The 27882-nt window shown below is 45.8% G+C and overlaps 1 protein-coding gene across 2 annotated transcripts in view; it reads right to left on the bottom strand.

Moving 5' to 3' along the window:
- Positions 1-27882, bottom strand: part of OCA2 (OCA2 melanosomal transmembrane protein) — a 1032003-nt gene that overhangs the window by 737242 nt on the left and 266879 nt on the right. For both annotated transcript variants that reach the window (XM_085622873.1, XM_085622872.1), the window contains 2 exons: positions 7119-7176; positions 1947-2019 (listed from right to left, as the gene is read on the bottom strand). In XM_085622873.1, coding sequence (XP_085478999.1) covers positions 1947-2019; positions 7119-7176 — 131 coding nt within the window. The remainder of the gene's footprint in view (positions 1-1946; positions 2020-7118; positions 7177-27882) is intronic.

Genomic DNA, 27882 nt, shown 5'->3' with positions numbered 1-27882 from the left:
TTTTGACTGAGCACAGGACTTCTCTGCCACCAGAGAAGAAAGATTTGCTGTATAAATATTGGGGCCCAGACCCATGAACTTTAGATTACTTCTGGACTCAAGAGGAACCTCTGTCAAGTAGAAGAGCTGGGAAAGCTGCAGAAAAAGTACTGCCCCTTTGCTGTGTGCTGTCTGGGGTTAGCCTGCAGTGGCTGTTTCTGGCAAGGAGAGGACTAAGACTGTGCTGTTTATCATGCTTGAAGAAGATCTCCAAGGGCTTGAAGTAGAGCTTGCCTCCTGTTAAGAAGTCTCAGGGATACAAAAGTTTCCTGCAACTCTGCTGGTGCAGCAGGACTCTGCCATCTGTGATTCCTACCCTTGCCTGAGGTGCCTCCCTCCAGTCAAAAGGCCTCAGAAGTGGGTTTAGCAGCTGATCTCTGCAAGACCCAGCACGAAGCATCACGAAACCGTGCAAAGCCCCGAAGAACTAATGCCAGACGAGGTGAAGCTGCGCAGAGTCCCGCCGGGCGACGCAAAGCTTTGCCGCGTAGCCCCCAGTACCGACGCTGGACGATGCGAAGCCCTGCAAAGGGACGCCTCACCGCCAGTGCACAACACATCATACCTGGGTGACAAATCTACCACAATGCTGGGGCCGCAGTAAGAAACCGCTGCATCCCCTTCCTACACAGTAAGGAACCGACGCATCACCTTCCCTGCGTGTAAGGAACCGACGCATCACCTTCTCTGCGGCTGTTTTTGCTTACGATTTTGATGCATCCAAGGAACTTTGTGTTGAAAGTGTTGCATCTATAGTTTACTATGGACAGAACTGTTTTTAACTTTTAAAAGTCATATTTGGATAACTGTATGTTGGATTTGTGCCATTTTGGCCTTGTTTGGTTTAGATAAAGATTACTTATTTTTCTAAACTGGTGTGGTGTCCATTTGTAGTGTTTTCACTGTGTTACTGTATGTGTGCACAAATGCTTTATACACTGCCTCTGAGAAAAACCTGTCTGCTCGTACCAAGCTACCAAAGGGGTGAGCAGGGGTTATTTATTTAGAAAGTGTATCCGTCCCTTACCCTGACTAGGAAGAAAGGTCCCTACTTGGACAACGGTGCAAACCATTGCCAACTAGAGACCCCAATTTCTAACAATGGCCCTTTGTATCAATAGAGATTAGTAAACGTGGAATTTTGAAGCAGCACTGAAAAAATTGACACAACTGAATGTAGGAACACTGAAGTCCAAACAAGCATTTCTGTTTTTGAAAGCATCAAACTTAAACAAACACATCAAGCACACTTCAAAGATGTGGGAGAATGTGAAGTGGGACAAGCAGTCTGGGCACTTACATGACCTAAGAAAGAATAAAGAAAAAACTAAAACCATTTCAAACTGTACCGTCCGCACACTGATGCAATACATTAATCCCGATGACAATGTTATTTTTTTGCATAAACTAGTCTTCTTCACTGCCAGCATTAGGAACTATGCAAGCTGGACAGACAGTCACAAACGCCACATAATCCAGAATGTATATATGTAAAGTAAGAGCATAAAAAGTACATCTTTAGTTTCAAGAGATAATTGTGATAGGAAACACGCATATGGTCATAATTCAGAAGGAAACTGGAGATCAAAAAAGAGCATAACTATTGTATGGTTTTATAAAGAGCTGGACCAAAAAAGTTAGACATTATTAAAATAAACAAGATTGAACACTTTTTAACCAAGGTCATTTGATGAGCAACAATACATCAGAAAAGTGTAAGGGTAATAAGAGCCACAATGGCATTCACAGTGGCCAAACAAAAATATAGTAATGTAAATAATATAGCTGAAAAATATTTTAACAAAAAGTTAATATCACCATGCATCAGCTGAACCAAAGGCACCATTAGCCTCTCCGCCATACCTATCCACTGCCCTCAAGACAAACTACAAATTAAGAAAGGATACAATAACTTTCCAGAGGTGAAACTGCCAACATCTGCCACCGATTTCCTTGATCTGGATAAATGCTAAACAAAACCTGTAACAAAGCATTGAAAGGACAAATAATTGGATTAAGATACTCTGATGTTCTGATACCATAGGTAAAAAGCTGATAATTAGGTCAACGGTGCAACAATCATTCTTTCATTGGCACTTCTAGAATCCCTTTTGTCTGCCAACCCTATAAGTATATAATGGGCTAATCACAAAACGTCCTCACAATAAACATATTTAAGGGCCCTCCATTTTAGGTCATAAAAAATGGGTGCGGAAATTGAGGTAGAGAAAAATTTGACTGCCTGCGTCTCACTCAGGGGAACCCACCTGGCAGGTAACAGTGTACTACTACACTCCTACGCAATCAATGTTATGTTATGTTATGTTAGAACTATATTTCTTGAGCGCACGGCTACCCAGAACGGGTGTCCCGGCGCTTTGGCAGAGAGTCCTGAACACAACCAAGAAAAACCCAGCGGCAGAAACACTGTAGGCCCACTGGTTAGGCGGAGAAGAGGAGCGTCTTGAGCTCCTTTCTAAAGGCCAGAAGATTGTTAGCCTTGCGGAGTGACAGAGGGAGCTCATTCCACAAACTGGCCGCCATAAACTGGAAAGACCGGCCTCCCATCCGCACGCGTTTGATCACTGGTACCTCTACTTTAGCCAGGTCAGCAGATCTCAAACTCCTCCGGGGAACGTAGAGAGCAATCCGCTTCCTGAGGTAAGCTGGGCCAATGCAGTGGAGGGCTTTAAACGCCAACGTGAGGACCTTGAAACTAATTCTGCTAGGGATAGACAGCCAATGCAGCCTACCGCGCAGTAGAGAGGCACTGGCTCTCCGTGGAAGGCCAAAGATGGCTCTGGCCGCCGAGTTTTGGACAACTTGCAATCTGGATACCAGATATTTAGGCAGACCAGAGAAAAGTGCGTTAGCGTAGTCTAAACGCGAGCCCACAAGTGCTTGCACGATGTTCTTGCGATATTGAAGGGAAAGCAGTGGGAGAAATTTCCTCACCATCTTCAAGATACCGAAACATTTCCCCGCCAGGCCCGTGATGTGGGGACGAAAAGAAAGACTGTCGTCAAATACCACACCCAGATTTTTTACTTGGGCAGATGGTTTCTCAGGGGGGAACATGTCGGAAGGCCACCACGATTTCCAGCCAGGGTCCTCAGCGCAGCCAAAAAAGAGCAACTCGGACTTATCCGAGTTACATTTCAGGTTCTGGTGCTGAAACCATGCAAAAACAGCACTCAGGCAGTCTCTGATTCTGTCGCCATTAAAAACCTCTCCCTTCCTGCAGGTAAACAGGAGCTGGGTGTCATCAGCGTATGAGATGACCCGGGCTCCAAATGCCTCAGCGACCTTCGCCAAAGGGGCCACATAAATGTTAAATATGGTGGGGCTCAGGATGGATCCTTGAGGCACCCCCACCTCTAGCGAAGGCATTTCCGCGGAGAACGGAGGAGCCCAGATCACCTGCCGACGGTCGGTTAAGAAGGATTGAAACCAGTCCAACACCGTCCCCCGCAGACCTACCTCCCTGAGTCTTAGGAGGAGGCCGGCGTGTGGGACGGTGTCGAATGCCGCTGACAGGTCCAGCAAGACCAACATAGCCTTTCCCCCAAGATCAAGCGTTTCCCTGATGGCGTCGGTCACCTCCACAAGAGCTGTCTCCGTACTGTAATTGGCACGGAAACCAGATTGGGAGTCATGCAGCAGTTTGTTATTCTCTATAAAGGTGGTAAGAGTATGCTGAACATGTTTCTCCGCCACCTTCGCCAGAGCAGGGAGGAGGGAGATTGGTCTATAGTTGGCCCACTGTAAAGGTTCGAGCAGAGGTTTCTTAATGAGCGGGAGAATAAGAGCATGCTTCCATTCTTTAGGGACCACTCCAGAACTCAGAGACATGTTGAGCAAGGGGTTCAGCAAGTTGTTAATAGCTGGTGCCACCGAGCTCAGGCATTTAGCCGGACACGCATCCAAGGGGGATCCAGATTTCAGCCGGGAAAGCAGTTCCAGAGATGACTCGCAGGATAGCGGGGGGAACGTCGAAAGAGTGGGCGCCAGCTCGGCTGCAGCGGATGGAAGGACCTTCAGATCACTTTCCACAGCTGCAGCCACTTCCAGGGACCCCACCCGATCGAAAGAGTCCTGAATCCTACGGATCTTGTCCACAAAGAAGTCAGCAAGCTGCTTGATCCACTCCTCAGTATGGGAGTGAACCCTAGCGGCCGCCACCGGCTCTACGAATTCCTTCACTATTCGGAATAGTTCCCGGCTCGTGTTATCAGCCTGGTCTATTCTATGCTCGAAGTAGATCTTTTTAGCTTCGGCAATCTGTCTGTGATAGGATTTTATCGCACCCCTGTACTTCAGTTTCTCCTCAGGCGCATATCTGCGCCGCCAGAGCCTTTCAGATCTTTTGCAGTCCTGGCGCGCTTTTCGCAGAGTAGCAGTGAACCAAGGAGCGGAATCCTGGCAGGGGGCTGTCCTGACCGGTTTCCGAGGGGCAAGCTCCTCGAATCTTGTCCGAAGCCAGTCCTGGACTAGCGGCAGGTCGACTTCTAAGTTCCCAGTCGTAATGCAAGGATGTGCATGGAGTGCGTCAGCGAGCATATCAGCTGACACCAGGTGAAAGGCTCTAGCTTGACGAGACCCGTCCTTATGAGCTCTTTGACTCGTCTGGTGCTCAGCTAACAACACGAAATTAATTAAATAATGGTCGGACCATAGAACCGGCAAAGGGGAGGACACCTTAATTGGCACAGTGGAAAAGATTAAATCCAACGTATGCCCTTTCACGTGCGTTGGACTATCGATGAAAGAGGTCAGTCCGAGCATCTCGGTAATGTCCCGTAATTTAGATGCATCGGCGTCAGTTGTCGAGTCCATGTGCAGATTTAAGTCGCCCAGCAGTACACAGTGTGCCGAGCGCACACAGGGCACTGACAGTGCCACCTGTAAATCCTCGAAAAACGAGCCTAGAGGCCCTGGAGGTCTATAGATCAATCTCCCCATCCCCCTGGGGCAGAGAAAGAGGGGGGCTGCACGAAGGTGGGAATCACGGCACAAGAGTTCCCATCATAACTCCTTCCCATGCTTAGGTCACCTCCAGGAAGGTGGGTCAGGAGGCTTTACCTCCTGCTGAGACCCCGGTCCACCCTCTTTTGCGGGCTGCCGCGAGAGGTAGTAAACTTAGTGCATAGTTTTAAAGATTCTAAGTAGATGGCAAAGGTCTATATGAACTCCATCATGAAAGCATAGTGTCAGTGTTGTTGCTAGTTTATCTAAGAAAAACAAGATACAAATTCAACACATGCAGCGGAGATCAAAGTGGAGAGTGAGGTTGGAAATGGAGGCATATTCGTAAACCCAGGTGAAGGACTTGCCTTGATGGACTGTACTTAATCAAAAAGAGAGACAAGTGTTTAATGTAATTAGAGAAGCTGTTTTTTCATCAGAACTTCTCAACAGGCACACTGTGGAAGTCTTCTTACATTGGTATGGTCATTCTAGAACCCTACATACTATTTTGTTAAAACATCTCAGTTCAGGCATGCATGATCAAGGGAGACATATGCTAAATAGTAGAAAAGTAGCTTTGTAAATTTCAGCACACAAGACCTTTTTTCACATATGAGCATTTGGCGAAAACGGTCTCAAATTGGGGTTTTCCGAGATTAGCATAGTTGAGAAGAATTATAAGTTTACAACTATTGAAAGGGAGGGCATGAGAACCAAAGATTTTGTAAAATGGGAGATGATAGACAGCGATGTAAAACAATGGGGCTGATTCACAGAACTAATCTGAGAAAAAATCCTAAACTTACTACTTTTGGTATTCACAGAAGACATTTAGTAGTAGTAAAGTTGGTATTTTGTCTCAAGTTAGGCTCTTGGCTCAAGTTAGGCTCTTGGCTCAAGTTAGGCTCTTGGCTCAAGTTAGGCTCTTGGCTCAAGTTAGGCTCTTGGCTCAAGTTAGGCTCTTGGCTCAAGTTAGGCTCTTGGCTCAAGTTAGGCTCTTGGCTCAAGTTAGGCTCTTGGCTCAAGTTAGGCTCTTGGCTCAAGTTAGGCTCTTGGCTCAAGTTAGGCTCTTGGCTCAATCCTAATTTGAGACAAAATCCTAATTTGAGACAAAATACTAACTTTACTACTGTGTATCTAATAGGAACTTTTGTAATGGTTTTAATTAATCAGAAATAATACATTTTTACTTACTTACTCCTAAAGGCCTTCTGTGAATACCAAAAGTAATAACTTTTGGATTTTGTCTCAGATTAGTTCTGTGAATCGGCCCCAATATGTCTTGAAACATGAACCACATTCAAAGCAGAGAGCGGCTGAAGTTCCCAAACTCTTTTTAGTGGAAGTGATGGTCAAGATGTCCATGATATTTCAACTTCAAGTCTGGGCATTGTAATCTACCCCAGATTTTTTTTAAAGCTAGACATGTATGTCTGGTCAACTTGCCTACCTACAGTTTGCCAAGAGTGGGGAAAATTAAAGAAACATATTAGACTATGGTCCTAATCACAAGTGATAACTCTGCCACCCAAAATTCCAAGTCTTTCCAAGCCTGGAATTCTTGGGTCCACTAACCCCAGACCTGGTAATTCTAGGCCTGGATTCACTGGAGGAGTCTTTGCTACCATATTGGCAGCATCACAGCATGGCCCCCAACCCCTCAAGCAGTAAAGGAAAGGCAAACAACATTCTCCTTAGAAACAAGCTCAACCTGACTCCACCCTCCTACTCCATCCATCAATCTCACTATCAATTGTCCAGACATTTTTCACTCGATGCATTTTCTGCCTACACAGAACAGGCGGAAAAGGTTTGCCGTTTTCTCAAAAGAATTGGGGAAATCATACGCTAAAGGACCCTGTATCTCCAGATCCGTTCAGTTATTCCCCATTCCAGAAAGAAAATATGAGATTGATTTGATTGGGAGTGACAGTAGCAACCAGAATCAGATTACAGCCCCCAAGCATCAACACAAATTCCAGCAATCTCGCAGTGAGCACCACAGTCAAGTAATTGACCTAGAATGGATCATCCATTGTCCTTGCAAAAGCATAACACGCAATCCCTTCCACACATCTAATAAATTAGAATCATATCTTTTGCATACTTACAGAGCACACAACTACAAAGATGAAGAGTCCAGTAACCTTCAGACTTTTTAAGCAGCACCTGGAACAAGAAAGGAAAACAAGCCTTACAAAAGTACTTACAAAAGAAGTTGCATATCTGCATGGAGTGACTGGGATTCTTCAATTGTTTCACTTTTAGGACAACCCACAGTGATTTGGACCAAACTGAGGGTTCTCAGCTTCTATCCCTAAAGACCATAAATCCACCCATCAAACCCTGAACTTTTTCCAGAGACTGACTTTAAAGCTTCTCCTACTTTCAAAAAATGCCTTATGCTCTCCTTTCCATCTAGCAATTTATTCCATTAAGCCCTTTCTGGTCAGTCTTCTCAAGGGCAAAGTAGACTTGACATTAGTGCCAATGTATAGTACTTTTGATTATAAAACAAAGTTAAGAAAGCATAGAAACCGCACAATAAGTGTCATCCCTTGCACACAGCATTGTCCGTTCCATCCTTCAATAGTCCTCCACTCTTACCAGATTACTGCGTAAAATATGTAACAGTTGTTTAAAAAGTCTTAAGCAGTGCAGTGGTCTTACTTGTTTGAATCAGTCACCATTCCCGTACGCAAGCTAAGCCCCTCATTTACCTGCTCTTGGTTAAGTTGCAGCTCAGGCCGTAGAGCAGGCACAGAACATATTCCCATCCTTACAGCTCGGGTACTTTCTTCAAGGGGTTGAAGCATTAGCCTTGTTGGGGCCAGGGGTCGTGAAGCATATTCACTGTGCAGGTCAGGGGTTAACACACCAATCTTTGGCAGCCCTACTGACTGGCTGTAGACAGGAGATTGGACACAGATGTTGCAGACCCCTCAACTAACTTTTTTGACTCAGCCTCGTCTCTATGGCATGTATATGTATGCAGAGATTTAGGTCTGTCATTGACAATGCAGAGTCCCAGACTTATCTTGAGATCTGGAATGGGAGCAACATGTGCCCGCATACTAGGCAGGGAACTACTATCCATGCCCTGGGCACATCATGTAAAGCAGTGGTTGTTTATTTATTTATTTACTTCATTTGTAAAGCGCTCTGTCACCTAACAGTTATCCTGGAACTAGCAAACTCAGAGTACAGTGTAAAAAAAGTGCCAGAAAAAAAAAACCAGACAACTTACTTGACTTTGGGGAACAACCAGGTTTTTAGTCTCCTTCTAAAAAGATGGAGATCACCGATTTGTCTCACTTCCAATGGGAGTCCATTCCAAAGTCTAGCAGCTGCTACACCAAAGGTTCTACCACCCGATTTAACTTTCCTGAACCTTGAAGTCTTAAACAGTCTCGTCGACGAAGAGCGGAGGCTTCTAACTGGAACATACCACTCAAACTTCCTCTGCATAGAGATAGGTACCAGCCCATACAGGGCTTTAAACACTAAACAGAGGGATTTAAACTGAATTCTCTGTCCCAACGGGAGCCAATGCAATTCTGCCAAGGCCAAAGAGGAAGAGGACCTTCTGGGCCAGCCTAAGACTAGCTTGGCTGCCATTGACTGAATCCTCAAAAGTCTGTCCAGAAGAAATTTCGGAGACAAACAAAGGGCATTGCAGTAATCTAATCTGCTTAGGATGGTGCTTCGTGCCACTAGCGCACGCGCATGGGTAGGCAGCAGTGGAAAGATTTTCCGCAGAGATCTAATAATAGCCAAACAGCTGCCCACTGTTCTAGTAACCTGAGCCTCCATTATACGTTTATTGTTGAACATAACGCCCAGGTTACGGACCGGTTACGGTTGTAGCATGCCATGTTTGGGGAATTGTAGTGTGACAAGAAGTTACTGGAATCAAGGTCTACTGACACCTCTTGTGTAAAGTTCCACTGTTATTTGAAACATAGAACCTTGCACTAACATCCTGTGTGCATGTCGAGTGTATGTGTGTGAGCAGCGCATGTGTGACATGTATGACTCCACTCTTTTGGAAGTCTGAATACTTGGGGAAGCCGCCTCCATTCAGGATGGCCCTGATTCAGCATGGCACAATATGGAGGGTTGACCATAGCTTCACCATACAGTTGAAGTATTTTTCCTGCATTTCTGCAGCAGGGATATGGAGACCCAGAGACTGAAGTGAGAAGTATGTAGACGGGACTCTCCTTAGAAATTCCATTAGGTACCTGTTTGCAAAGCATGGTCTATTAGCTCTTCCTGAACACTGCCACTTGATGGATGGTAGGGGCGAGCCAGATTCTAGGCAGAGCCTGCCCTTTTGCTAGTCTTGGATTACTGCTTCGGAAAAGTTAATGACAACCAGATGCAGAGAACTTGCAACTCATTGTGCTCATGTTGTGGGCACTTCTACATGGTGCCAGCCCTAGTAATACATGCTGTGAGAAACATCACTTTGCAGAAAGACTGACATCTGGAGGTCAACCTGAGAAGGCCACTTGAAAGAGAACCATCCCAAACAGAAATCTAGAGAGAGTGGATCCACATCCTGTGCCTGGAAAATGTGCATAAGGTGGAATCCAAACCACCCCACTCTGTTGCAGTCCAAACTTCTTCTTGACAAAGACTATAAAGAAATAATAAACTGCTGAACTGACCTATTGAGAGCAATAAGGTTATTTGACCTAACTGCACTTAAATCTAATCCTGCCTAGACCTATAGAAGGGTTGGTTTGTGGTATTAGCAGGAGCCTCTGCCCTAGTGGGAAAATAGAATAATTACCAGGTAGGAAAGGGGACGTAGCTCCTCGCCATAGAATGCAGCATTCTGCAACCCTGCATGTCTTAGTTACTGGACTGTACAGTACTGAGGTTGCTGTGAGATTATAAGTACTTTCTTTTCTACAAAGACAAGCATTGGGATGGACAATGCTTTATGGAGTCTGTGGTTTCTAGAGTTACAAGCTCTTGCCCCATACTACTTTCCTGAGACACCGGAGACTGCTTGCCCTCAATATGTCAACGGCCAGGCACAAAAAGGATTTTACTTGGCCCAGTTTGCATTGCCATAGTAGGATGGATCCTAGGACAAAACAACCACAACTGCTGCGATTGGGGGCTCAGTAGCCCCATTCTGCCCTGTGGCAACCAGAACGGGGTCCGACAGTCATTTGTTTGTGAAACTATTGCAATTCTAATCCGTCTCGTTTGTTTTCTGAGGAGAATACTTGATACCACACCTGGATACTGACAGCAACTAGAGGTGCCACTGTCCCAACAGAGCCATGGAGGATTGCATATTACCGTGCATCAGAGCGTCGGGTAACATGACAAAGAATACACTCATATCAGAAAAACAGAGAATGTGGTCTACTTTGAATTAATTTTAAATTGTACAAAAGCGCTGCGATCTTAAATTTCAGCATTGACACGCCATACCCTAAAATCTGGTTTTGTGCCGCGTTCAAGTATATTAGAGGTCGCAACTGTGTAAAGGATGGGTATCGGCCCTGAGCAAAATAACGCTCTAGTGTTTAAATTCATAGTTAGCCCAGTTAAAAGACATTGGGCAAGTTTCCACTTTGCGATCACTGTGAAATTCACTGTACAAAGCAAATTTAATGAGCGATGAAAAATAGTAAAACTATTGGCAGAAAAAAGATTAGTCCTTGGTCAGATTTCTCAAGGGCTTGAGATGCTCCTGCTCCACCAGAGGTCAACTGAACTGAGGAGGCTGATAAGTTGGGGAGGTGTTAGCCTCCACTGAGAGAGGTATTATAGACATGGCATACCAAACGCCCTTTTTCAAACACCAAATCTGGCACACAATAGGTTATATTGATGACATTTAGGGAGTGCAAACTCACCCAAGAAGGGTATCCTAGCGTGGTGAAACAAAACAGTTTTGCGAGAAGTCCAGAAGGGAGGAAAGTGGCTTTTCACCTTCTTTTCTAGATATTGACAGGGAATCGATCCGACGAAATGTAGAGTTTCAACCAATTTCAGCGTTTGAGCCCAAGTCAATCTCACCAAAATGTTCCATAACATACGTTTTTTTCAGTAGGTTGTATACTGCACCAGTCACGGATCTGCACAGTTGCTAGTGGGGTCTCCAACCTTTTTTTGTTCTGAGAGTTACTTATGTTCAATGAAACGCATTGAAAGCTACTAATATTATTAGTCTATTATAATCTACATTTTTTGATATGTATATTAATTCAGCCAAGCACAAGCTTTCAAATGTAATACGCTGGGCTGCACACAGGTGAGCTACTCCAAGGTAGCCGGAGAGCAACAGTAGCTCATGAGCTACCAGTTGGAAACCCCTTACTATGTTAATTACGCCATGGACTGGAAAAGCATTAACACGATCCCTTAAATTGGGTAAGCGAGTGTCATGAAGCAGATGTGCACACACATGGTTTTTTTCCCCTTTTTTAGCATCAGCAAAATACTTTGACGATCAAACAGTATCGATAAAAGAGAACTAGCAATGCCAGTAGGTCGCCATTGCTTTTAAAAGGAGAGACCAAATGGTGTTGCCCACACTTGTTCTAGGTGCTAGTGTAGCATTCTTTATCAGAATATGTGCATGCTGCCTGCTCTATTTCCAGACCTTTCTGGTTGCACACACTGAACAAAATAAAAATAGCTGACCAAAAATAAAAAGTAAAGCAGTCCTTCTGAAGTGCTGGTACTACTGCATTAATAGTTGAAGCAGACCGGGTTAGAAGTAGCGGCACCATCCTGTTAAAACACAGCGGCCATACAAAAACTGCTGAAACCCACCACTGAAAGTATAGCAGCACCGGTGAGAAGGGCCAGCGCCATTATAATGGCCACATCATAAATACCTGAAGTGCATTTCGTTCGGGCAGCATACGGCGTTGTCAGGATGCCCAGGGCATCCTGTCCAACACCCAACTTGTGAGTTACCATACCATTTGATCCCATTTGCTGGATCAAAAAAAAAAATAAGTGTAGGCTCTGCTCTTTTCTTATGGAGTATTCCAGCCATGCAGCAGCTGAGGAGCACCAAACTCAGATTTGCTCGGCTATGTGTGCAATATTTGTGACCCAACTCGCTGATACATTGTCAATCAGTAGAATTCCTTCAAACCTCAACAATTCATGAAACTCCCTGCTAAAAATGAATTCACATTGCCAACGTCCCAGTATGAAATGCAGCTTTAGTTTCAGAAATCAGTGAAAGGACAGATACCCGTTCAGCTTAGAAGCTCACATCCAACTGCCCACTTATTCTGAAACTCACCCTGGTGCTACTTTAAACAAGCATTGGCATAGCCAATAGGTCCCGCCTTTGGGACCTTATAAGTGTTTAGTTATCCAGCACAATATACTTAGTGCAACAACATCAGCTGTTGCATGGCTAAACACTTATAAATTCACAAAGGTGAGACCTATTGGCTATGCCAATGCTTGTTGTTTTTTAAGGCAGAAAGACATGGGTTAGTGTGAATGGCTGGAAGAGAGCGTCACATCACAGTTATATTGCCAGAGAATGATTGCCTCATCTACCAATCTTGCTTGAATGTGAGTCTGTAGGAGGACAGATTCTGCTTTCCTTGACCCCTAATGGGTACCTGAGATTTTCTATTTTTTTCAGATAGGCATGTGTGGGGTTATAAAGGGCTCTGTTAGTAATTCATTCAGTCTTCAAGTGTGCTCTTGTATCAATGTGGAGCCATTCAAGGACAAGCAGTGTGGGAGAGATGTGGTAAAAGTTAGTGTAACCCGATACAAAGCAGACGACTGTATGAAAAAACTCTTGGGTGGGGGTATATTTTGAGGAGTCTGGTGGGAAGAGAGTTTCCGTAATCTAGTCTGGAAAGTGTGGACGACAGACTTTAGATGCTGGTCATGAAAGAAATATCTGATGTCCCAAAGTAGCTCCCATTAATATTGTACATTCTTGACCATCTTGAAGACGTGGCTACATAGGTTTACCCAGTTGTCAAGTAGGGATCCAAGTGATTTGGCATTCACCAAAATATCCGCCTTGAAACTCCAAGGAGAAGAGGCAATCAACTAGGCTGCATTTTTTTGAAAGATTAGTAGGAATTCATTTTTTATTGGGTTTGGTTTTATTTAGGTGATGGTCAGACATTCACTTCTGATCTGGTTGTAGAACAGGAAGATGTAGTTCAGGAAGATAATCTTAAATTAGATTTGGATATTATTCGCATATTGGTGATAATAAATCAGAATCTCTTAGAGGATCGCTCCAAAAGGCACCAAGTTGCAGTTAAATAAAAAAGTTGACAGAATTGATCCCTGTGGGACTTCTTGTGGATGCCTGACTTCTCTGGATAGGGAAATCCCTATTCTGACTCCCTAAGAGTGGTTCGAGAGATAGGAGGTAAATCAGGTAATAACTTTTCCCTTAAAGTCAAGTCGTTATTTCAGCACCTTAAGCAGGGAGCAGTGGTTGACAGTAGCGAAGGCTGATGAAAGTTCTAGAAGAATAAGCAGGCAAGACTTGATGAACTCATGCAGAGTACAGTGTCTGAAGAGAGGAGCAGTCTCTTTGTTAAGCCTTGAGGTGGACAAATGTACTTACTGAGGCTTGATGCCGAGCCACACCCCTATCCACCAAACCCATCATTTGAGACAAAATGGAATCGGAGGACAATAAATGTGAGGAGCATATTCAGTTTACTTTTCTTTTGTGAACTAAAGAGTTTTGCAAAGCCTGTGTACTTTAAATCCAGCTAAACGGGGGCCTGAAGCCTTTGAAACCAAGCTTTTCACTCGTGTTCCTGGGTCACACAATTCTGGCAGATTATCGGCCCGTCCTTAAAGGAGGATAGATTCCTGAAGAGTGTTCGAGTAGCTGCTCTACAACAACCCTCTTACCGAGTGGGCTTAACTTAAGCCATCCAGCTTTGAAAGGCTTTCAGTGTGCAAACCCCTCTATATTTAACTCCGAAACAGCCCTTCCTGCATGATGTCCAAGGCCAGAATTCTAACAGATGTGATTTTCTGGGGGGTTGAGAGGGAGGGGTTAAGAATGGTTGCAACAGTACAATTTGAAACCAATATTAAAGTCACAGGAGTGCGACTAAGAATCACAGTCCAGAAGAGCTCCTGGTTAGATTATTTAAATGAATACATAGCCTGCACTGTATAACTACAGAAAACAAGTACCTCTGCCCAGCTGTAGAAACCAAATACACAGCTAGGTGTTATAAAGTGTAGTAGGTGCAAGAAAAGGAGAACTGAGAAAGATGAATAGCTAATAGAACCAGCTAAAATTGACTTTATGACAAAATCGACATGATTTGTTGTTCCGAATTTCTGATGAAAGAAAATATTTGCCCTTGTTGACTTTTGAATTTACAGAATGTTATAGGGGCTTGATAAACATTTGCCTTCTAATCCAGTGCATGGTAGTACCTACGGCAACACTCAAGATGATCCAGACATATCTTGCTAACCAAACGGACACAGTTAATTCCTAGTTATACAGAGCAGAAAGAGATATAATGTGTACTGTGATTCTTTCAACATGGTATCCAATTACTTAAAGGTGGGGACTTCACCATAAACAAGCACGCGCGCGCCTCGCGCAGCAGTAGTGGGGGGGGAGAGGAGAGGGCCAGCGCGATTCACTTGCGGGAGCGAGTGGCTGGCGCCGCGATAATTGATAACATATGGCACCAGCCGCTCACTTCCCCAAGTGAATCGCCACACATGCACGCGTTGCCATTGAAGGCAATGGAATGCGTGCACGTTTTTGGCCACAAAGCTGTGCCAATGACTAAAGGTCTCTCCTATGCAGCGCATGAGCACTGCGTAGGCGAGACCTAAAAAAGGGTGCAATTATATATACGCATTTCACCAAAATGTGTTCACACGTTGGTTAAGCAAGAGGGAATTATAGATAATTACCAAGTCTTGAGAAGATTTCGGGAAGAAGGACACTGACTTGTCAAGAGAGCTGCTGTTAAAATTTTAAGCTGCAGTTTGGTTGCTGGCTGAGAGGTCTGCAGAAGAGGCAGGGATGTAGCAATGGTTGTATGGACCTAATGCAAGCAGGAATAATGGGCTCCGTAACCAATGGTTTGGCAGTCAAAAAATAGCAATAATCCAGGTGCAGTGGGGGCCCCATGGCCAGATTAACGGTGGTGAGAACGGTGCAGCCGCACCTGGCGCTGGCAGGGGAGGAAGGGGAAGGGGGGTTTGGTGGGCGGGTGCACTGAGATTAAAAATAACTTGTGTGCTTGAAAGCAAATGCTGCAGAGCTTCTTGTGTGTTCAGCAGTTTTCAGGCAACAATTAAAATGTCAAGATAACAGAGAAGATTGATGTTCCTGCTGGCAAGAGATAGGAGTTTTGTCTAGTGGCAGTTTTGACTGTGTGAGTGAACTATGAGTTGGTCTATAAAAACATTTTAGACACAGAGGTGCTATGCAGAGAAAAAGGACACAGTTGGAGGGTAGTAGTGAGGGAAATCATAGATAAGGTCGTCATTGGGGGGGCGCCCAAAAATCTGTGGTCCAAGTTATTTCCTTGGATAGCAATACATCTCCTGACATGCCTAATAATCACCTTAATGGGTTACCCTGGGCTCTCTGGTTGGGCCATCCCAGTTAAAATGCTACCAGGCTGGCGAAACAATTTTACTGGGCCATTTCACTTTACCAAAGCCAAACAAATGTGTATTATAATACAATAGTTGACAGTTATATTGATTTCTCTAAAACTATGCTTGACAAATGCAATGTCAAAGTATTTCCAATAATGGGTGTTTTAGATTTAAATGCGTACGCCTTCAAAATGCTGTAAATGTAGGTGCTGCAACCATGGGAATATGTATTTTTAAATATTTTCAAGACTTAAATGGTATGTTAACCTGCAGGCTAAGTGTGCCCTATGCAAGCAAAAACCTAAAAGTCAAGTCCGGCAAATAAAAATCAATCAATCAGGTTTTATAAAGCACAGCTAATCACCTCATTGGATATGCAGGTGCTTGCAGGTCCAGGAGGCTTATTCGAACAGCCAGATCTTGAGGGCCATTCGGAATTCCGCAAGGGAGGTGATGGTCCGGAGGTGCATGGGGAGGCTATTTCAGGTCTTTACTGCAAAGTGGGAGAAGGAGCATCCTCCTCTTCTGCTTTGCTACTTGTGGGGAGTATGGGCAAGTGAAAGGAAGGCAGAACGTAGTCTTCAACAGTTGGTGGTAGTTCAGGCAGTGGTAAATATAAGCAGGTCCTTGGTTGTGTAGAGCCCTGTGTGCATGGATCAACAGCTTGAATTGGCATCTCTTCTGTCCAGGGAGCCAGTGTAGTTGCCTGAGGTGGGGTAGGATGTGGATTCATCGGGTATTGCCATGGATGATTCTGGCTGAGGCGTTCTGTATGGTCTGAAGTCTCTGTAGGAGGTGTGCCATGATTCTCTCCATAGAGGGCGCTGTTGTAATCCAGTTGGCTGGTGATGAGGGCCTGTGTCACAGTGCATCTTGTGTGTAAGTGTAGCCACTTGAAGATCTTACGTAGCATGTGCAGAGTGAGGAAGCAGGTGGAGGAGACTGCGTTGATCTGTAATTTTATGGTGAGCTTGTTGTCAATGATTATTCTGAGGTTTCTAGTTTGGTCTGTGGGAGTGGGTGCAGCTCCTAAGTCTGATTGCCACCAGAAGTCGTTCCATGTGTTGCTGCTGTTGCCAAATATTAGTACTTCCATCTTGTCTGTGTTCAGCTACAGGCAGTTGTTCTTCCAATTGGCAACATTTGTCATGCGTCTGTGGAAGTTGGTTCTGGCGGTGGTGGGGTCGTCGGTGAGTGAAAGGATAAACTGGGTGTCGTCTGCATAGGAAGTTATGTTGAGACCGCGGCATCTGAATATGTTGGCCAGTGAGGTCATATATGCGTTGAAGAGCGTGGGGCTGAAGGATGAGCTCTGGAGCACACAGCAGGTGATCTCCTTGGGTTCAGAGGTGAAAAGTGGGAGGTGGCTCCTCTGGGCTCTTACAGTGAGGAAGGAGATGATTCATCTAAGCACGTCCCCTTGGATGCTGATGTGGTGGAGTCTTTTCGATCAGCGTGTGATGGCGTACGGTGCCAAAGACTGCCGAGAGGTTGGGGCCGATCAAAGCTGTGGTTTCTCCTCACACGAGGAGGGTTCGGATGTCATCAGTGGCTGGGATCAGGGCGGTTTAAGTGCTGTGATTGCTGCGGAAGTCGAATTAGGAGGCATTGAGTAGCTGGTTCAGCCCCAGATGTGTCATGAGTTGATTGTTGATGATCTTTTCCAGTACCTTCGCTGGGAATGGAAACAGGGAGATTGACTGGCAGTTTTTTAATTTTCTGGAGTCGGCGGAGGGTTTTTTGAGTAGTGATCTGGCTTTGGGATGCTTCCAGGTGTCTGAAAATGTTGCTGTAGATATAAAGATGTTGTGTAGGGTGGTAAATTCCAGGCCGATCCTTTGGTCTCGGAGGTTGAAGATGTTGTGCAGGCATGGGTCTGTGGGAGCTCCCCACTGGATGGATTTCATGGTGGAGGTGGAGTCCTGGGTGGAGAGGATGTTCGAGGTGGTCAGTGTGTGGTTCATGTCAGTTACGGTGGTGACGTGTCAAGGAAGTCTGTAAGTGTGGGTTGGGGTTTGAAGTTTCTGTATATCGTTGGAATCTTGTTGTGGAAGAAGTATGCGAGGTTGTCGCACAGCTAATGTGAGGGTATGATGAACAGGTTTCCCCTACAACACGTGGTTTCTATCCACATGCACAGGGGAGACTTATTTGGCAGTTTTTTCATACCAATCGGTAGCAGGTTTCACATCGATTACTAATGAAGTTTCTTTTAAGGAGCAGAATTGGTTTCTTTACACAGAAACACACAACTGAGGCAAACGCTAGGGGTCTTAGTGGAGGTCAAAACGATGTACAGGAAAAGTAAAATGTCTGGAGGTTCACAAGAGGCAGATGGGATCCTGCTTTAGAAGCAGGAGAGAACCATAATGCATGCACATCCAAACAAGTCCTCAAATACAGACCTTAGGCCAGGGTCTATTTAGTGCTTAACAAATAAAAGAAAAACATTACTATAAAAGCAATTTAGAAAGCATTACGGTGCAGAAAATGTAATTACACTCTTAAAGAAGTGAACACCCTAGTAAATATTAAATGCTAATATTGTACTTTTGAGGACCTTTAAATGTAACCATCCCAAAACCTCCAGAAACTGCCGATTTTTGCAGAAGCAGTAACTACAAAGTGGAACTTCAACCTTAAGCTACACAAATGCAAAGATAATTACGTAGGATACTATTCATAAAGACAGTGGTAAATGTGCACCCTTAAAAGTACATCTACACATAAGAGCAGATTTATTCACTTGGGGATTCACAAACATTCCTAGAAGTACAGTATGTGCACGAGGTGCAGATTTCCGGGTGTACTACAGAGAATGTCATGTGACATCGCTTGTAGGCTCCTACTCCACTTGCACAAACAATTAAGTAGTGTAGATTTAAGCACAGGTGGAATGTAGGATGCTCTGCAAATGCAAATTACCTACCCGTCCCTCTCACCAGGACAATGCTGAATTACACTGTGATGCCCCTCTGCCTCGCTTCACAAACCTTCCTCAATCTAAATAAATCCCCCTCCCTTCTTCCTGTCCCTTTTTTTGTGCGACTCCTTTGGGCAGGTGCGGTGCACCTGCTTCAGCGCATCTGCCAAATGCTCCACTGCCTTGCAGTGCCGGTGGTTGGAGGACTGGCGGTACGGAGAGGATCATGTTCGCGGGATCGGGAAGGTAAGATTACTGCTGTCATTAGAGCCGGTCTGGCCACAGCGGGCACCGGGCGTTTCACCGGTAGGTCACTAGGATAGGGGCTGCTTTTGGGCTCCTCGGGGGGGGGCATTTTTGTTACCAGAGTTGGCAATATCGGCCCCCTGTAACAAAATCGGCCGCAACCGGCCGTCGCAAACTACTCAGCTGCACCCCCCCCTCACCCCAGGGGGGGCAGCTGAGCAGTTTGCCAGTGACTGTTTCTGTTCCCAGTCCGGCCCTGGCTGTCATGGTCAGATCTGAGGAAGGGAACAGCTCCCTGCATGGCTCGCCTGTTTGCTCTGCCTCAGGTTGGAGCTCGCATGTTTCTTCCTCATGTCTCCACTTCCGGGGCTGGGAGTGAGGTGCCCCCCTATGGCTGGCTGGGTGTGTGTCCTGGTTGCCAGGGAGATTTAATGCTTCCTCTATGGCCATGTGATTGCATTTTTCATGTTGGCAGGCTTCTCAGGTAAACAGGATCCGTTTTGCGATTACAGATGGTTCTTCGGGGCATTTTCTTTGTATGTTCTTCAGAAACAATGCCATTGGTGATTATTATTTCAGCTAGTCTGGTTGGTCCTGCTGCAGGGGATGCTTGCTCGGAGGTTCTTGTGCTTTGGAGTGGGGGGGGGGGGTGATATTTCTCCTATTGGGCCTTGGTTAGGGGCATTTAAGGTAGGTTTTCTCTTCTGTTTCACTGGTATATTTACGATGGAGAGGCGATCTGCAAAGAGGCATCGTTCTCAGTCTCCTTCTGTGGGAAGGGCATGTTCTGCAGGAGGAACAGTGTGGGGGTTTGGAGGGTGCCTCGGTGACTTGATCCGTTTCCCTCATGGCGCTGGAAGTCCAGGAGATGATTAATGAGACAGTGGCTAAGGCTCTTGATACTAAGCACAGGTCTACGAAGGCTTCCTCATTATGACAGGGGCATGGATTTGGATTCTGATGTGGACTTGGAACCTGATAGGCATATGGCTGCTGGAGGCACATCCATATCCAAAGAGGAACTGTCTGACATCCTATCTCATATTAGAGATAACCTGGGTATGGCACCGCCTTCGGTGGAGTGGGCTGCTGAGGGCCTGTTTCCGTAATTTACAAGGCCTGCAATGCTGGTGTTGCCTTTGCACCTCAAATTAAGGATGCTACCTTCCTATCCTGGGAAGAATCTGAACATAGCCAAATTCCAATATTTCTCCAGAAGTCTTATGCCTTGGAGAATGATGATGAGATATTACCTCATGCCATTAATGGGGTTTCTATCTTGGCCCCTCTAATTGGCTGATCCTCTTTGAATATGGATGACTGCTCCCCGTCCGATCAGGTAGATCACAAGGTTAATGGAAGCCTGAAAAAAAAAGTTTGCACCATCGAATCGGAATCTGAGGACTGCTTCCTATAGGGCCTTGACTGCTCAGTCCTTGGTTAAGGATTTTGAGCTCCTGGCAGAAGCCATGCCAGAGGGGTTAGATGTGGCGGATACTCTATTTCACATGGAACAGCAGGCGAAGTCCCTAGCGGATGTGTTGGCAGACGTTATTAAAGCAACACCCGTGGCTTCCGAGAGTATGGTCATGTCCAGACGGAACCTCTGGCTAGGAGACTGGAAGTCTGATTTTGCGGGGAAATCTTCCTTCCTGAAGGTGCCATTTAAAGGTGGCTGGTTATTTGGAGAAGGTTTGGATGTACTGATCAAGAAATCCTTTAGAGACAAAAAGCATACCTGGCATAACTCTTCAGCTGGGAAGTCTGCAAAGCCCTGGAATCGGATGGATACTAAACAGTCTAGGGACTCATCTCGTAAGGATTCTCCCTCTAATTCTTTCTGCAAGCATCGATTTCACCCCAGGAGGAACAAACCGCAGGATTCTTCTGCTAGGGCTGAGCCTTCGAATGAGTGGTCCAGACTATGGCTGGTCCTCAGATCCAGGTCCGGTGGGAGGCAGGATAGGAGGTTTTCTGGCAGAATGGACTCGCTCTATCACAGACTCTTTGGTGCGGAGTATCATTCGGGTTGTTTACCTTCTCGACTTTGTCTCTCCTCCACCTGATACGGGATGCATCTCTACTCCTGTCCCCAGGAACCCAGTGTGGAGGAAGGCCTTGTTGGCAGGCATGGCTCCTCTGCTGCAGAATAATTCTATCATCACGTGCCTCTGGATCAGGTCGTGAGGGGGGGGGGTTTCGATCCTTTTTTTGTTTCAGAAAGAGCCCGGAGAGTTTCAGCCTGTGTTGCTGAAGAGTCTCAATTGCTGGGTGGCGCCCATCCCTTTCAAAATGTTGTCATTGCAGAAGCTCATTCCTCCGATACCTCCGGAGGAGAATGTGGCAACCATAGACCTTCAGGATGCATATCTGCATGTCCCTGTCCATCGAGTCATCAGCAGTTTCTGAGATTTGCTGTGGGCCAGACTCATTTCCAGTTCTGGGTTCTTCCATTCAGACTGAAATCTATGCCCCGTGTCTTTACGAAGGTGTTGGCTCCCATGATGGCTGTTCTTTACCTGCAGGGGACTTCCATCTTTCCCTACCTAGAAGACTGTCTGGTGAAAGGCAATTCTCTTCTCCTGACCTCTAATCATGTGGCCATGGTTCTGTCTCTTCTGGCTTCTCATGGGTTTCTGGTGAATACAAAGAAATCCTAGCTGAACCCAGCGCAGGATCAGGTCTTCACTGGAGTCTGGTCTAAGACGGACCTGGGATTGGTCACTGCTGGATTCGAGCATGGTCAAGATTCACTCTCATTTGAGGGACCTGTTGGCTACTTCCCTGCCAGTACCACTCTGGATGAGGGTGCAGGGCGATATGGCTGCCACTGTTTTCTTTAGTTCTCTGGGCATGGTGGCATCTCAATATCCTGATGAGATTCATCTCCACCACTAGGTGCCCAGTGTGCAGGATATGGTTTGCCGGATTCCAGTAACTATGGTGGTTTGGAGAGTACTCTGGAGCTGGCTCATTTCTTCCAACATTCTGAAGGGTGTTAGCTTGTCTGCTCCTGCTCTGCTGGTTGTTATGATGGATGCCAGTGAGACTGGATAGGGAACAAGGAGCCCTGCAAGTCAAGGGAACCTGGGATGTCAGTCAGAGTGGTCAGTCGTCCAACTGAAGAGAACTGGAGGTGATTCGTCTTGCCCTCTTCACTTTTCTCACCTGCTGTTGGGCCAAGAGACGTGGTCGCTCGTAGAGACAATACCAATGCAAAGTCCTAGGGCAACCGGCAAGGGGGTGAGGGGGATAAGGGCTCAGTCATAGTCTTGGATTGCGGATCAACTGTTTCTCTGGGCTCAGTCTCATGTGGGGATCTCTCCGGGCCATTTACATTCAGGATATTTTGAATTCTCAGGCCAATCTCAGCAGGAAGTTTCCATCCTCTCAGGAATTCGGTATCTCTTCCCAAATGTGCTTGCCAGAGTGTGTCATTGTGGGGAAGTCCCCGGGTGGATCAGTTTGCGAGTCTTCACAATGTCCTTCTTCCATGGTTCTTTTCCAGGGGATGGGAGGAATCTATGTTGAGAGTGGATGCCCTGCCGTATCCTTGACTGTCTGGTCTGAAGTTTAGTTTTCCTCCATTTCCTTTAATCCAGAAGTTTCTGATTTGGGTCCAGAGAGAGTGGGCTCAAAGCATTCTGGTGGTTCCGGCATGGCCCCATTGTACTTGGTTTCCTCTCCTGATGGTGATGGTGGGTCCCGAGGTACGGCTTCCCCTTGGTACCATGCCCTCTAAGGTTCCTGGTTCTCTGGGTCAGGTCTATGGCGAAAACCAAGTGGACTGCTTGGAGGTTGAGAGGGGGGGGGGGGGTGTCATAGGGGTTTGGGTCTTTCTACCTGTATCTCGGTCTCTTCCTTTGTTCAGGCCTCCAGAAATTGTCCTCCAGGTTTTCATATGTCTGGCACTGTAAGATCTTTTAGAGACATTGTGATAAGCACCTGCTTCTCTTTTCTGTTTCTCTCCCCAGATCCTGGACTTTTATCAGGATGGGTTTCAGTTGGGCATTAGTCCTGCCACTCAAAGTTCAGTGCACGGCTGTTAAGGTGGTTGGTGGTTGGTGTCCACGGGGTGGTCTGCTGGATGATTAAGGGTGGGTCTCGAGACTTTTTAAGGGGTTTTCTAATCTCCGGCCTGTGCCACAAGTGGTGTCCTTCTTGGGATTTACAGTCGGTGTTCGTGCTCTCCGGTATTCCCCGTTTGAACTTTTGTCTTCAGTGGAGCTCAGTCCTCCGACTCTAAAGGTGTTCTTGGTGGTCGTTACTTCAGCTCGCCACCTGAGGAGTTTGGTTTTCTGTGTTGTCTCCCTCCTTTTTTCAGGGTCTTTGATGACAGGATTGTCCTTTGGTTGGGTACTGGTTTTGTCCCAAAGGTGAGGTCTATGTTCCATCTCCAGCAGGAAGTGATTCTTCATGTATTTTTTCCGGATCCTCAGTTTCCTGAGGAGATGGCACTTCATTCTCAATGTTCAGAGGACAGTTTTGATCTACCTGGAACGGGTGAAGGAGTTTCCTCCACTGTTTGTGAATTTTGGTCCTGCTGGTAAGCCTTCTACTCAGACCTTGAGTTGGTGGATCAGATCTGTGATTCTACTGGCATACAAGCAGTTTGGTTTGTTGCCTCCTCTGGACATCCAGGGGAGGTCAACAAGGGACATGTCCACTTCTGTTGCGGAGGTTCAGGGTGCCTCTGCAGGAGATTTGTTGAGCTGCCGTTTGGGCAGTTCATTCTACATTTATTACCCTTTATCGGGTGGTCCAGGGCCCGAGGTGCCACATCCAGGGTGCTGGCTTCAGTACTGTAAATGTTTTTTCGTCTTTTGATTAAACTTTGTGTCTGCATATGATTTACAGTTGTCCTGGTCCAGTTTGTGGCTTGGGCACATCGCACAGTTTAATTCAGCGTGGCGAGAGGGACGAGGAGGTAATGCGACGATTACTTACCGGTAATAGCATTACTTGCTGTGATGAATTAGCCCCTCCCTCCCACCCCGTCAGCCAGTCCAACTGAGTTTGTGGGCTTGGTACACAACAGGAAGTAAGAAGGGGGAGTTTTTTTTTTTTTAATAGCTTGAGGAAGGTTTGTGAAGGGAGGCCCAGGGGCCTCACAATGTAATTTATCACAGCAAGAGATGGACTCGCAACCGGTAAGTTATCGCTCCATTTTCCCCATGGAGGAATTCCTTTTTCCTTTACTCCAACCAATATTAGGACGCGCTTTTCCCATGCCTATCCAAATTGGAGTTACTCAGGTCTAGGGCAAATGTAACTTTCCGACCATTTTCAGGGTGGGAAAGGGGTGGATTTCAGTTTGTGAATGTCCACATTAGTACAAGTTTGTGACTGTACACAAACTAATAAGGCCACCTACTCCCTGTAACGTCTGTCCCCCACCCTTTGCAGGGGATTTATGCTAAGAATTTTTCTGCACCAAAGACAAAGAACCATGAAGCAGCAAATCCATGTGCAGCTGCCAGGAATTATTTTGTGACTTCCAGGCAGGTGTAAATTGAGGCATTTTTAAATCCTAAATGTACATTTATGGCAAAAAAATATTTTTATGAATTCAGGGCGCTTATGTTAACAGCTTTTTCCATTGTGCTACATGATGTACACTGAGGGTACCTACATATGTCACAACCGCCACTGGTGCACTCCATTAGCACCGCCAGAAGAATCTTTGAACAATGATTTTTACAGTATCTGAAAAGTAAAAGCATCATGCAGATGGGTGTAGACATTAAAATGATTTTTTAAAGTGTTGCAACCCTGACAAAGCAGTTCAAAGTGCTAGAGGTTGTCATTTAATTTGATCACTTATTCAAGCAATCACATTTTACCTGTTCATGCATGGTTTGTTATGCTTACAATGATGACATGGTGACTTTTACATATCAGGCCTCTCAAATTACACTTTTCAATTCACGACCACAACCTTTCAGTCAATTTTTTTCTTTGCAGCCTTGCATTTGAAGTCCTATTTATTCCATTCTAAATTCAGAATACGGATGTACCTATAAAGCATAAACCGAGCTGGTGAGGTACGGAGAGCTGACCAGAAGGGCGAGAACCAAAGAAGAGTATGTCCAAGGAGGCAAACAAAATTTGGGTGCTAAAGGGTAAGGTGGTAAAATTCTGTGAAGAGAGGAGCCTCTGCTTTCTGTCTACAGGTACTACAATACAAAGAGAAACAAGCATTGAAAATGCAATAGGTCTCGCCTTTGATTAAGTTAAAGCCATTTGCTTTGCTAATGGTATTGTATAGCAAAGCAAATGGCTTTAACTTAATGAAAGGCGAGGCCTATTGCATAGGAGCGTGGCCGATGTAATTAAGGGTGTGGCTCAAAACACTTAAGCTAAAAATCTGTGCTTAACATAGTGTGCCGCCTGACTGGTATTTGCTGCCTCTGTCTTTTCATCCAGATATATAACACAAGTAACATTGCACCTACAACAAGCCAGCACTATTGGCTTTCTCGATGGCTGTAAATTGCATAAGGTACATAAGCAACAACTATGAATTCACAGTATATTATATTGAAAATGCTTCCGTTCTTGTTGTCCTTTGACAAACATGCTTTTGCTCAGAGCTTTATGAGAGTGTTTTGCTTCCTCCCGGTCCCTTTCTCTCCAGCACCAGCATTTCATTTTCTGTTAAACAGGTTCGAGCCGGACGTCCGCTCAACATCCTGTGATTCCAAACATTCATGTTTTAACTTGTGAAGATGGTACCCAAACTTTGGCTGCAAAATCGAGGCTATTCATCCGTGTGATGCGTATGATGTCTTTTCCGGACACATTGCTTTCTGTAACAATATTATGCTTTGTCTATGCTTTTTAGTACAATGATGACGTGGGGTGGTTGAGAAGGTTATGTGACAACAAAGGTGAGGGAGGTTCTAGGGCTGTGAGGGAGAAACTAGCTTAGATGCAGCGAATCCAAACGCAGACGTGAGCAATGGAGAAAAGACACGTTATCATCATCTCCCTTGCTGGTGCAGTTCAACAGCTGGGCTGACAAGTTATAAGCTACACTAAATGGCACGTTATCGACTGTCTCCATACATGCGGGCAAACAGAGCACTAACTCCTCACATGGCTTCCCAGTGATGAGGCAGTAGTGCTTCAACCCTGAGGGTGCCTGAATGCCCGAGGCAGGTTTCAAGCAGCAGATAAGCAGTTAATGAGTCAAAAGAACATCCTTGCGCCGACCAGTAAGAAATCCGATCTCGGGTGGTACTAAAGAGGCTCCACGCTATGTTACTGGCCAAGGGCAGTGAAGTGTTCGAGGAAGCGCCGTGACTAAATGCAGCCCATGGCAGTGGGGGAAGGGAGCATCTGTGAGGGGATCCATGCTTTGTTGGTGGGTAGCTCTGTACGACACTAACTTCTTCCGCTTCTGTGGGGGCTGGTGGAGGGTGAACACACCACACGGTACTCTGAAGAGGTGAAGCGGCAGCTGTTAAACAAACTTGTTGCATCCACTGTACTACTTCAACTGATGCTCATGAAAAGCGCCATGATACCTTTCGGTCGAGTTCACGCTATATGCTTCATGTGAGTGTAAAGTGCTGACGGCTGCATATCAGAGTACAGTGCTGCCTGCTTCATGTGAGTGTAAAGTGCTGCCTGCATCATCAGAGCACAGTGTTGCCTGGTTTGTGTCGGTTAATGTATAGTCCTGTTTGCCTTGTGTCACCATGGAGCACTGCCTGCTTCATGTGATTGTAAAGTGCCGCCTGCTTCACATGAGAGTACAGTACTGCATGCTTCATGTGATTGTGAAGTGCTGCCTGCTTCACATGGGCGTGCAGTACTGCCTGCTTCATGTGAGTGTAAAGTGCTGCCTGCTTCACATGGGAGTACAGTACTGCCTGCTTCATGCGAGTGTAAACTGCTGCCTTCATCACCCGAGCACAGTGCTGCCTGGTTTGTGTCGATTAGTGTATAGTGCTGTTTGTCTTGTGTCACCCTGGCGCACTACGTGATCCATTTGACTGTAAAGTGCTGCCTGCTTCATGTGATTGCACAGTGCTGCCTGCTTGATGTCAGTTTGGGTAAAGAGCTATGCCTCTGTGCTTTCCATATGCGTTTTCAGCGAGGAGTGCCTATCTGCTTGCAGGCTGTCAGCCCAGAGTGCTGCCTCTGATCATATCCTCCTTGGCTGCTTCATTTGAAGTTTTGCTATAGTCCTTCATTTGACAGCTTCATCTTGTTCTTAAAAAAGGTCCAACCCATTTTAAACTACAATACTACAATTCCCAGAATGCTGTTTTATGTAACGGGCAAACTAAAAAAAAAAAAAATCCCAATTGTTGCTTCAGGTCACGGGTCACCGCTTGGTAGACGTGAGTTACCGACATTTCTCCAACTGAACGTAGCAATCTGCGTCATATCCCCCCACCCCCTTCAAACCCCCGTTTATGCAGAGCTCTGGCGTTGCCCAGCTACGTGCGCAAGTAGCACAACCCGTGCAGGTATTTTTCTTTACATTCTACGATGCTTATTCCTGTGAATGTCATCATAACACCGGAACTACACATTCCAGGATGCAAAGTAAAAGCAGGCCCAGGCGAGCTACCCAAGCATGGAAAGAAGAAATCAAGCGCTCCGTGTGACAAACAGGTTTCAGAGTCATGCCTCAGCAGTTCATCGATATGCAAAGTGGCTTTCTGTTGTTAATTCCGCAGATGCTCACTGCGGGGTGCCGACAAAAGCATGAAAGGCAGCCACCTGAATGATTGGAACTGTACAGCGCAATACTGACGGTCTCCAGGTACTAGACAGACAGTATGGCCACTGAATAATTGCGACTGGTCAGAATATTGCCTTATTGGCATGTGGACAGAATCCAATGCTGGACAAGGGAACTAATAAATGAAGAAACTTGACTAACAAAATTATCGCCATAAGCCCCACACGTTACGACGACGACGTATAGTAACAAAATAGCGTAGAGCACAATGTTGCAAGTAACAAAATGCAGCCCACACGCAAGCCACCGCGCCTCAAGCGTATACTAAAAATATAGCGTCTAATGAACAAAATGCATTCCACACGCAACACACCACGCCGGTGTA

This window comes from Triturus cristatus, chromosome 8 (genome assembly GCF_964204655.1).
Source record: "Triturus cristatus chromosome 8, aTriCri1.1, whole genome shotgun sequence".
Lineage (NCBI taxonomy): Eukaryota > Metazoa > Chordata > Amphibia > Caudata > Salamandridae > Triturus > Triturus cristatus.
This window is presented reverse-complemented; position numbering and strand designations above follow the sequence as displayed.